The following is a 12436-nucleotide window of genomic DNA, read 5'->3' as shown; positions in this document are numbered from 1 at the left end:
AAGTAATACGATAGCACTAAGTACATATCTATCAATAATTACTCTGAATATAAAAAGACTAAATGTTCCAATAAAATGACACAGGGTGTCATACTGGATTAAAAAAAAAAAAAGACCCATCTATATGGTGCCTACAAGAGACTCATTTTAAACCTAAAACACCTGTAGATTGAAAGTGAGGGGATGGAGAACCATTCATCATGCTAATGGATATCAAAATAAAGCTGGAGTAGCAACACTTATATAGGACAAACTTGACTTTAAAGCAAAGACTGTAACAAAAAACAAAGAAGGGCACCATATCATAATAAAGGGGACAATCCAACAAGAAGATGTAACTATTGTAAATATTTATTCATCCGATATGAAAGCATCCAAATATATAAAACAATTAACAACAAACATAAACATAACTGATAATAATACAATACCGGTAGGAGTCTTTAACACCCCACTTATATCAATATATCATCTAAATATATAGTCAACATGGAAACAATGGCTTTGAATGACACACTGGACAGACAGACTTAACAGATATACTCAGAATATTCCATCCTAAAAGACCAGAATATACATTCTTTTCAAGTACACATGGGACATTCTCCAGAATAGATCATGTATTAGGTCACAAATCAGGCCTCAACAAATACAAAAAGATTGAGATCATACTATGTATATTTTCTGACAACAACACTGTGAAACTTGAAGTCAATCACAAGGAAAAAAACTTGGAAAGACCATAAATACATGTAGGTTGAACAATATGTTACTAAACAGTGAATGGGTCAACCAGGAAATCAAAGAAGACATAAAAACAATACACGAAAAAAATAAAAATAAGAACAAAATAGTCCAAAACCTTAGCGATGCAGCAAAAGCATTCCTAAAAGGAAAGTTAAGAGCAATATAGACCTACTTCAAGAAGAAAGAAAAATCTCAAATACATAACATATCCTTACAAGTAAAAGATCCAGAAAAAGAATAAACAAAGCCTAAATCCAGCAGAAGAAAGAAATAATAAAGATTATAATATGTAATAAGTATAATAAAATTATAGATAAAAACATATAATTATAATAAAAGATTATAATTATAGTAAGGTAGAAATAAATGGTATAGAAATTAAAAAATACAATAGATCATTGAAGCCAGGAGGTGTTTCTTTGAAAATATCAATAAAATTGATTGATAAACCTCTACACAGACTTATAAAAAAGAAAAGAGAAAGGATCCAAATAAATAAAATCACAAATGACAGAGGATAAATAACAACCAACACCACAGAAATACAAACAATTATAAGAGAATCATATGAAAAACCATATGCCAAAATATTGAACAACCTGGAAAAAAATGGATAAATTCATAGAAACTTAAACTACCAAAACTGAAACAGGAAGAAACAGAAAACTTGAACAGACTGATAGACAGGAAAGAAAATGAATCAGTCATAAAAAAAAATCTCCCAACAAATGAAAGTCCAGGGCCAGATGGCTTCATAGGTGAACTGTACCAAACATTTTATGAAGAGTTAATACCAATACTTTTCAAACTATTCTAAAAATAGAAAAGGAAGAAAAACTTACAAATTTGTTCTATGAGACAAGCATTGCCCTGATACCAAAACCAGATAAAGACCCCACTAAAAAAGTGAACTATAATGTCTCTGATGAACACTGATGTGAAAATTCTCAATAAAATGCCAGCAAACTGAATCCAGTAGTATATTAAAAGAATCATTCACTATGATCAAGTGGGATTTATTCCCAGGCTGCAAGGGATATACCATAAATGAAATCAATCTGATATACCACATTAATAAAAAAACAAAAAGGATAAGAACCATATGATGTCTTCAATAGATGCAGAAAAAGCATTTGACAAAGTACAATATCCATTCATGATAAAAATCCTCAATAAAGTAGGGATAGAGGGAACATGCCTTAACATAACAAAGATTATACACAAAAAACACCCACAGCTAATATCCTCAATGGAGAAAAACTGACAGCTTTTCCCTTAAGGTCAAGGGAATGTCGACTCTTACCACTGTTATTTAACATTGTACTTAAAGTCCTAGTCTCAGCAATTAGACAACAAAAAGAAATAAAAGGCATCCAAATTGACAAGGAAGAAGTAAAACTTTCACTATCCACAGAACACATGATATTCTATGTAGAAAAACCACAAAATTGCTAGAACTGATATAGGAATTCACTAAAGTCAAAAGATACATAATCGACATCCAGAAATCTGTTGCACTGCTATACATCAATAATGAATCAGAAGAAAGACAAATTAAGGAATCTATCCCATTTACAATTGCACCAAAAATAATAATATACCCAGGAATAAACCTAACCAAAGAGGTAAGAGATCTGTATTCTGAAAACTATAAAACACTTATGAAAGAAATTGAAGAGGACACAAAGAAATGGAAAGATTTTCCATGCATATAGATTGACAGAACAAATATTGTTAAACTGTCTATACTACCCAAAGCAATCTACACATTTAATGCAATCTCTATCAAAATACCAACAGCATTTTCCAGAGTTAGAACAAACAATCCTAAAATTTGTATGGAACCATAAAAGACCCTGAATAGCCAAAGCAACTTTGAAAAAAAAAAAAGCAAAGCTGGAGGCATCACAATCCCAGACTTCAAGTTGTATTAGAAAACTGTAGTGATCAAAACAGTATAGTGCTGTCATAAAAACAGACACACAGATCAATAGAACAGAATAGAAAACACAGAAATGAACCCAGAAATATGTGGTCAATTAATCATCAACAAAGCAGGAAAGATGATCTAATAGGAAAAAGACAATCTCTTCCACAAATGGTCTTGGGAAAACTGGACAGTAACATGCAAAAGAATGAAAGTGCAGTCGCCTGGGTGACTCAGTTAAACATCAAACTGTTGGTTTCGGCTTAGGTCATTATCTCACAGTTGGTGAGATCAAGCCCCACATTGGGCTCTGTGCTGACAGCATGGAGCCTGCTTGAGAGTCTCTATCTCCCTCTCTCTCTGCCCCTCCCTTGCTCATACTCTCCCCCTCTCTCAAAATAAATAAGCATTAAAAAAGAAGAATGAAACTGGACCACTTTATTACACCATACACAAAAACAAATTAAAAATGGATTAAAGACCTAAGTGTGAGACCTGAAACCATAAAAATCCTAGAAGATAACAGAAGCAGTGACCTATCTGATATCAGTCATAACGACTTCTTTCTAGATATGTCTCCTGAGGGAGGCATGGGAAACAAAAGCAAAAATTAACCATTGGGACTACATCAAAATAAAAAGCTTCTGCATAGTGAAGGAAATTATCAATAAAACTAAACAACTTTGGAATGGGAGAAGATATTTGCAAGTAACATATCTGATAAGAGGTTAGTATCCAAAATCTATTAAGAACTTATCAAACCCAACACCCCAAAATTGAATAATCCAATTAAAAATGAGCAGTAGACATGAATAGATATTTTTCAAAGAATACATACAGTTGGCCAACAGACACATGAAAAGATGTTCAACATCACTCACCATCAGAGAAATACAAATCAAAAGTACACTGAGATACCAGCTCACATTTCTCAGAATGGCTAAAATCAGAAACACAAGAAATAACAAGTGTTGCTGAGGATGTGGAAAAAAAGGAACCCTCATGAACTGTTGGTGGGAATGCAAACTGGTGCAGCCATTCTGGAAAACAGTATGGAGATTTCTCAAAAAGTCAAAAATAGATCTACTCCATAATCCAGCAAATGAACTACTAGGTATTTACCCAAAGAATACAAAAATACTAATTCAAAGGCATACATGCGCCCTGAAGTTTATAGCAACATTATCTATAATAGCAAAATATGAAACAGCCCAAATGTCCATATACATACGCATACCACAGCTTCCTTATCTATTCATCAGTACATGGACATTTGGGCTATTTCATATTTTGCTATTATAGATAATGCTGTATATATATAGATAATATACATATATAGTGAAATCTTGCCATTTGCAATGATATGGATGGGGCTATAAAGTATTTTGCTAAGCAAAATAAGTCAGTCAGAGAAAGCCATATACCATGTAATTTCACCCATGTGCAGAATTTAAGAAACAGAACAAATGATCATAGGGGTAAAAATGAGAGGGGCAAACCAAAAAACAGACTCTTAACAAAAGGGAACAAACTGCTGTTCACCAGAGGGGAGGAGAGTGGGAGAATGGGTGAAATAGATGATGGAGATTAAGGAGTGCACTTGTGATGAACACTGAGTGTAATATGTAAGTGTTGAATCACTATATTGTACACCTGAAATTAATATTACACTGTATATTAACTAACCGAAATTTAAATCAAAACAAGTAAATGATTTACCTTAATCTTTTGAAAGCGTTTATAAGCAGAAGTGGAAGAATTATAGCATACAGATACAAGTGATCACAAGCTGAAGTCCATGTTTAAAGAGTTATGGAAGGAATAAAAAAGGGTAAAAAAATGTTCTGAGTCCAAAATCAGAGTAGGCAGAGTAAGCAAGTCAGCTATAAAACCGTGAGTGAGAATGGAGAGTGGTAAGAAAAGAGCTATTCCCTGCACTCTGTTCTTCTTGCTGTATATCTTCTCCGTGGGTTATTTCAACCACTACTTTGAATCCAATTTCCATTTTTCAATACTATATCTCCAGCCCTGATGTCTCTCCTAGTCCTAGACTCATATATCTAACTGCTTGTGGGGTATCTCCATTAGGATGTCCCACGGGTATCTCAATATCAATATGTCCCCAGGTGATCCCCCTTCCAAACAGCTTCTCTTTTATTATCCATCTAAGTCTACAGCATCACTATCTACTTAGTTCCCTGTAGCAGAAACCTGGGAATTACCCTATTCATTTTCTCATCCCTGTCCCTGACATTCCTATCAATTCTATCAACCAAATAGCTCTCTACACTTTTGTCTCCATTCTAACTTCTACTACCTTAGTTTACATATTGAATTACTGTGGCATCCCCCTAATGGGTCTCCCTGACTGCAGTATCACCCCTCTCTCCTTGCCATTCCAATTTCTATATTATCTCCCAAATGATCTTTCTACAGAAGTCACTCTAGAACAAGCCAAAACATGAACGCTTTCCATTTATTAGTCCCAAGACCAACAAATAAAATACCCAAATTGAAATGGAGAAAAAGGTAACAGTTTAAAAAGAAAGCTAAAACAGTGGGATTTATACCTCTGGGATTTAACTACCTTCTTAAGTAATATATTAATGCCTGATACATTATTTTTTTCTCACTATCTGACACAAGACACTTAGAGAAGAAATGTTATCTATTTCAATGTAGGCCATAGAACAAAATGTAATTGTCATATAATAAATAATGAATTTCTAATTTTTCAAATGGAAAAATAAAACCCAAAATGAGTGTATCTCTGCATGTCCACTTCCTTCAGTGCATAAATAATGGCAGAAAAGAGAATAAGGAGAGTTAATTTAGAAAGGTATACTAGGGTAAGAATATAATATTACCCCAAGAGTTGGTCACAGGAAGCCATCAAATATTTTGAAGCTTGAAAGTAGCATGGTCATAGGAAAGATTAGGAATTAGAAAGAGAGTAGAGAATTTATTCATGAGACTATGTGGGCATTCTCTAAATGGGAATGGATGTTAAAAGAAGATTCTGAGGGGCGCCTGGGTGGCTCAGTCGGTTAAGCGGCCGACTTCGGCTCAGGTCATGATCTTGCGGTCCATGAGTTCGAGCCCCGCGTCGGGCTCTATGCTGACAGCTCAGAGCCTGGAGCCTGTTTCGGATTCTGTGTCTCCCTCTCTCTGACCCTCCCCCGTTCATGCTCTGTCTCTCTCTGTCTCAAACATAAATAAATGTAAAAAAAAAAATTAAAAAAAAAGATTCTGAGATACTAGCAACAAGATTTGGGACCAATTTCCTATGTTATTAAAGGCAAGTGGTATTGATGATTTTGAGGTTTTTATAGTGAACACAAGAATATAGGAGAATATGAACACAGGAATATAGGAGAATCATCTCTCAGGGGAAAGGGTGAACATTTGGATTTTGGATATCTTTGGGATATGCAGGAAATATGAGTTTAGACCAGGAGTTGGCAAACTACAGGCCAAATCCTGCCGGCTACCTATTTTTATGCATAAGTTTTATTGGAATATGGCCATCCTTATTTCTTCAAGTATTTCTTATGACTGCTTTTATGCTGTAAGTATTTGGGACAGAGGTCCTTTGCCTACAATGCCTCAAATAATTATTACTTGGCCCTTTACATAAACAATTTTCTGACTGTCATATTCCAATTTAGGAGATTCTAGAATAGGAGATACAGCATCTTCCTGGTGAGGAGGAGGCTTTTTTTCTTGTTCTAGAATATTCCACTTCTAAGAGGGGAGGGGCTCCTGATGTGGGACAAACCATTTTAGTGGGGGTGGAGAGTAGGGGGTGAAATTTTTGTACTTGATCACAAGTGTTTCAAATTCTCAGTTCTGTCTTTTCTGATCACTCCTGTTTCCTCCCCACTTCAAGGACTTGCAACATTGTAGCGGGTTCCCTTATGTCCTGGGGCAGATGGAGGACCTTCCTTGTGCATTCCCTCCCACCCCTACTATCTTTCAAAGTTGGAACAGTCCCACGGTAAAAGCCTCTAGGGTTTGCTTAGAGACTTCCTTTCCTTGGAGCCCCTGGAGGGAAAGAGGTGCGCTTTCTCGCTTTCTCTTTAGGTTTGTAGGCAGGCATGGGAGGTCTGTACCTCCTCTAATTCTAGCTAGGGAGGTAAGACCTGGTGAGAAGTGTACTATGGCAAGGCAAGCCAGTCAGTGGTCTTTATGAGGGTCTCAGGAGGGTTGGGCGGAGGAATCAAAAGGGAAGCTACAGAGTGGGGAGGGGAGGGCTAAAGGGGGTTAGGGATTAAAGGGGAGAGGAGGGTGCAACTGGTTGATTCATCCCCGCAGGGCCAAACAAGCCCCTAAAGCCCTCAGCCATCATGGCCTTGAAACCCGAAGACCCCAGTGGTGGGTTCCAGCACAGCAACGTGGTGGCTTTCATCAATGAGAAGATGGCCGGGCACACGAAAGGCCCTGAGTTCTACCTCGAAAATATATCTCAGTCCTGGGAGGAAGTGGAGAACAAGCTCAAGGCCATCCTGGAGGACAACGCAGTGTCCAGTGAGGCCAAAGACGCCTGCGCCTGGAGCAGCCTGGCCCTAGGTGTGCGCTTTGCCTGCAGGCAGGGCCAGTTACATGGGCACAGGGTGCACTGGCTGCAGGACTTCGCCAAACTGCATAAGTCCGCTGCAGAGACCTTGGCCTCAGACCTAAAGGAGCTCACAGCACAGCAGGAGATGGAGCGCAAGGAGGCAGCCTTCCGTCTGCAGCAGACACAGGCAAACTTGGCGGAGATACGGAAGGAAAGGGACCTCCTGAGGTGGAAGCTCCTGCGGGCTGTAAGATTGCCTCAACTTGGTCCCTGCCCCCTCTCCTGGCCCTATCTCCTTGCCCCACCCCCTCACCACCCCCAGAATGGGTCTCAACCCTGCCTACTTCTCTGCAGGAGCTGGAGTCTTCGCGGGAGCCGGGGCAGGTTGCAGAGGAGCCAGGCTTGGCCATTGCCAGTGACGCTGGGACAGAAGGAGCAGGTGAGGAGGAAGAGGCGGGGGCTGCCACTACTTCTGCTACTGCTGCTGGTGCCACAGGAAGAGGAAGAAGACAGAAAGGTGAAGAAGGGACAGAGGCCACAAAGAACCCGGGTGGAGGCCTTGTGCATGTTCTTGGAGCTGAGCAGAAAAATTATACCTCTGGTGGGCAGAGGGAGGGAGATGTCAGGTCAGTGGATACAGCCATGCTTTATTTCTCTGGGACGATGAAGCCCGGGACCACAGCCACACCCTCACCCCTGCCTGTCCAGCTCCCTGCCTCATTCACATACTCCTATGCCTGCCCCTTTTCCCCCTTCCCACCTGCACCCACACCAACCCCACCAGCAATAATGTTCACCCCAGGAGCTCCATCTCAGATATCTCCCCACTGGAGGCCCTCTGATGTTAACTTGTGGTCTGATGTGGGGTCCCAGGGAACACACCCTCAAGAATCCCAAGGAGACAACGATCTCCTTCAGCAGAGAAGACCTCCCACATTTCGCAGACCCGGGGATTGGGACTGCCCTTGGTGTAAAGCTGTGAATTTTTCACGGAGAGAAATTTGCTTCCGCTGTGGAAGGGGAATCTGGCTGCAAAACCCCCAGTGAATTCAGAAATGTGAAATAGAACGGAAACATATCCCAATGGGAAATCAATTTTCAGAGGGAGGGGGAGAGATGCGGGAGGGTTTGGGAAGAATGGGGAGAAAAGGAGGGTGGGTGGATGGGGCAAGGGGGTTGTGAGAAAGGTGGAAAAATGGGGTGGGTATGGAGTGGTGGCTGGGGAGGGTGTAGATTAGGTGGTTGGGGGGGTAAAACACAGACTTATTTTGATGACCCCCTTTGTGTTCCAGAGCATTAGCATTCCACACCCCAGAAGCACTGTAGCTTCTGTTAGTATGTGTCTCCATTCCCTACCCTAGTACCTGGTGGACCTGAGCAGCCATGTTTGTGACAGCCCACCCCTCTTCCCACCTAGGCTGTATATGATTGGAGGAGTGGACATCTGACCCATCCTTAACCACACAGGTTCTTACACTAGAGAATCTGAATAGAGAGGCAGATTCCATAGTCCCATAGTCAGGATGGTGTTGGGCAAGGAAGCAGTGGGTTATTTGGAGTTGGGGCCAAGGTCAGAGTCACGGACACTGAGGCCACAGCTGAGGCCTGACCCTGGCTGTGGGGGAGCAGAACTCTGTGCTTTATAGAGGCCGAGTGTCTTTTAGAGGATGCCAGCATGAGTTCCCAAGGAGCAGACAAGCACAGAGAAGCAAAGGAGTTGATCCTGCAAACCCAGAGATGGAGACAGTGGTGGCCTGACCACTTTTCCACTTCCTGCAATTGTGTTGCATGAAAATCCACTCTACAGAGATCCCCTTTTCTTTAATTTAACTTGAATGGGTTCCTTCTCTGGACAACCAGATTATTTCCAAGTCAGAAAATGATACCAGAAGAGCAGGTGCAAACCACAGGGCATCAAAGAAACTGTTGGAACTGACTGGGGAGGTGCATCAGGGAGTGACAGGTAGTGGGGATTCCTGAATCCCATGAGTCTCCAATAATAAACTGGACAGGAATCTTGTTCATGTTCTGAACGAGTTATATCACAAGAAACAATCAAAACAGGCCTAGGGTTAACTACTTGCTTATGACACAACAGAGATTTCCTGCTCCAAGGGAATCTCAGGACTGCGTGTATACTTTTTTTAAGTTTATAGCGCAAGTGGGGGAAGGGTAGAGGCGGGGGCGGAGAGAGGAAAATCCCAAACAGGGTCCGCACTGCCAGCAAAGTGCCCAATGTGGGGCTCGAACCCACGAACCGAGAGATCATGACTTGAGTTGAAACCGAGAGTCAGACTCAACTGACTGAGCACCCAAGCGCCCCAGGGCTGCATATAGAGGGTGCCAGCATGAACTGCAAGCAAGGACTGCTACCTATGGCTGTTCAGCCCCATGACAGAAGAATCCTCCCCAGTACCCAGTGGGCAGAACTGGGTATAGTCACATGCCACTACCAAGGAGGTGAGTCAGCAGCTGATCGTGCCCAGAGGGTTTATTGGTTTAGACCAATGACCAAAGTATGCTGCCATCCTGAGGGATTCTCTCCCCCAACTCATCACCAGGTTAACAGTGGGAGAAGAATCTGGCTACAAAGCCCTCAGTGAATTCAGAGTGTGGAACATAGCCCAACCAAGAAAGGGGGAGGGTGATGGTTGTCTGTGTCTCCCCCTCTTATGATTATAAGCTGCATTGAGCAGGGTTAAATGTATGGTTTAGCCTACAGGTGGAAAAATGGTAAGGAGTCATACCTGGACCAGACTGATACAACTGGAGGAAGCTTGGATGTTACCTGGGGACTGGGGACCTAGAAACTGAGGTTGTCATGGGCCTGGGACATCTCTGCAGTATCTGGGTGTGACTTTGAGTTGTCTCGTTTGGGAACAGATACAGAAAATCATTTTCAAGATTTGGGGCCAGATCCCTAGCTAGTTATTAAAGGGCCTATACTTGTTAGAAATGTCTTCAGACTTTCACCACCTCAGTACTCTTGATACTTTGGGCTGGATACTTACATGTTTCAGGGAATTGTGCTGTGCATTTAGGTTGCTTGGCAGAATCCCTAGCCTCTACACACTTGGTAACAATAGCACCCACCCCTCCGTTGTGACAACTAAAAATGTGACAACTAATAATGTAACATGTCCACTGGAGGGCAAAATCACCCTTAGTTGGGAACCATTAAGGCAATAAGGTCCTTAGGACTAGTCAGAATAGGGGGAAGAGAGTTGCAAGAAGAGCATGCTCAGCAATGCCCAGGGCTGCAGGGAATGCCCTAAGGAGGTAAAAAGTATTCACTTGGTCTGGTGTTCACTTTTGATTTTTAAGCAATATGGGTGGAGGAGGGGCAGAAAACAAACCAGGGATTTAGGTGGGAAGGAAAGATGTGCAGTCAGTGAGGGAAGCTCATCAAGGACTCCTGGGTGTGAAGAGAAGGAGTGAGATAGGATCCACAGCTGAGAGATACAAAGTTCTTTTGAATTTGGGAGAAACTTGAACCATGGGGAAGGAGACAGCTAAAGAAACCTTGAAAACACAAGAAATATGTAAAAGAAGGAGATAGACCCTGTATACTGTTTTGGAGGCATGTCCATTGTACTATTAAATAAATAAAATATGAAGGCCAATTTTTGCGTGTGAACCAAAACCCCCAAGGCTCCATAAGTGTGCATAAGTATGATATGCATATTATAGGTTTATGTGTGATTTATGTTATACACTGATGTTTGAAAAAGCATAGAAAATGTCTGGAAAAACTTTTTTTTTTCTTTTCAGAAAAAAATGAAGTAGAATGGGGCAATGAGATAGAGGGTTTCTACTTTATATACTTCTGTGTTGTGAAAATAAAATTATTAAATGTTCACAAATAAAATAAAAGGAAGTAAATTTGCTGGCATGAGGTGGTTTGCAAAGGCTACCTCTTCCTTTGGGATAGGAGAAGAGGAGAGCAAACACTGATATGTGTGGCAAAAAGAAGGGAAATGAAGAGGTTCTCCTTGTGTGTCCCTTAGACAGCATCCAAGAGTGTGTCCCTTCACCCAAGAGTGAGGATGGAAGGTCTGGGTGGGGGTGGAGGCTTCTGGGCATTGGCATATTTAAGGAATAACTCATGGTGGGAGGTGGAGAGTGGGATAGCATAAAGGATCATCAAGCTGCACAGAGGATCCAATTAAGATAGGACCCAAATGAAAGAAAACCAAAGGGGAGGACAATGAGAGAGCCTAGGAGGGCCGCTGGAAAGGAAGGTGACTAGTTCTAGGAGGAGCACCAGACACAAATCTCTGGTGTTACAACTTGTTTTCATAACTTATTTTTTTCAAGAAAAGAGTCAGTTTGTTTGGATTTGGGGTGTATGATTGGTAGGATTTAAGAAAGATACGAACATTTTCATGATTTCATGAATTACACCCATTTTAAAGTTTTTTTTTCCTAAGTCAAGAAGAACTTAATAAATTAAAATTAATTCCATTTTTATCACTAAATATCCTCAACAAACCCAACAGAGGTGACTGTACTTGGCCTTTGAGCCTTTGGGCTAGCATGCTTAGTGATATGGGTAGCTAAAAAGTAAGACAGCTTTAAAACTGATGGTGCTGGAAGAAAGACCCAGCTCTAATAGGGAAGGGAATGAAAATTTTGCAGGTGCCAATGTCTTGGTGAAAAACAGTGATTTTTCCTCTGTAAAAATGGTAATGATGCTCTCTGAGCTTGCATCTGAGATAGTAACAAGTAAAATAGTGAAAGGGAATGACCAGGGAAGGTACCTTTGACCTTCTTTCTAATGACCTATCCACACTCTGGGAGGTCAAACTTGTCTACACCTTTCTCTAAAATAATGGAAAATAAAAATAACTCAAGTCATATTTTATTTAGAAACAACAGTTTTTCATCTTTGCTTTATGTCATGTGGGATCAAGGTCAAAACTTTGCCAGAGTGTTTGGACAAAGATATTACCTAATAGGAAACTTCCTTAAATGCCTTAAAAATCAGAATTTTCTGTGACTTTGCACCCTGCTCTAAATGCTGGTGTTTTGGGCATCATTCTTTGTGATGTCATATCATAATAACTGCCTTCCTGCTATCTATTTCTGTTTCTATTGGCAAAATTTAACATATCAGGGGGAAAAAGGGTTCATGTGGCCAAATTAAAAACCTTCAAACCCTAGTGATCTGAAGATTACAGCCAATGAGTCAGCAACAAGCATGT

General features: G+C 40.7%; 2 protein-coding genes across 2 annotated transcripts in view; one reads left to right on the top strand and one right to left on the bottom strand.

Annotated features, from left to right (window-relative positions):
- The window catches only part of IL1RAPL2 (interleukin 1 receptor accessory protein like 2), a 1066898-nt gene that overhangs the window by 498915 nt on the left and 555547 nt on the right, over window positions 1-12436 (bottom strand). The gene's annotated exons all lie outside the window — the stretch shown is intronic.
- On the top strand, window positions 6725-8295 carry TEX13A (testis expressed 13A). Its single transcript, XM_042974779.1, has 3 exons — window positions 6725-6732; window positions 6989-7479; window positions 7587-8295. The coding sequence occupies exons 2-3, from the start codon at window positions 7021-7023 to the stop codon at window positions 8277-8279; spliced, it is 1152 nt and encodes a 383-aa protein (XP_042830713.1). The 5' UTR covers window positions 6725-6732; window positions 6989-7020; the 3' UTR covers window positions 8280-8295.

Source organism: Panthera tigris, chromosome X (assembly GCF_018350195.1).
Source record: "Panthera tigris isolate Pti1 chromosome X, P.tigris_Pti1_mat1.1, whole genome shotgun sequence".
In the NCBI taxonomy this organism is placed as follows: Eukaryota; Metazoa; Chordata; class Mammalia; order Carnivora; family Felidae; genus Panthera; species Panthera tigris.
This window is presented reverse-complemented; position numbering and strand designations above follow the sequence as displayed.

Excerpts from the sequence above, each read along its gene's own strand:
- TEX13A (XM_042974779.1), top strand. The coding sequence starts at position 7,021 with ATGGCCTTGAAACCCGAAGACCCCAGTGGTGGGTTCCAGCACAGCAAC. Across the intron at positions 7,480-7,586 it reads GGTGGAAGCTCCTGCGGGCT|GAGCTGGAGTCTTCGCGGGA; the intron begins GTAAGATTGCCT and ends ACTTCTCTGCAG.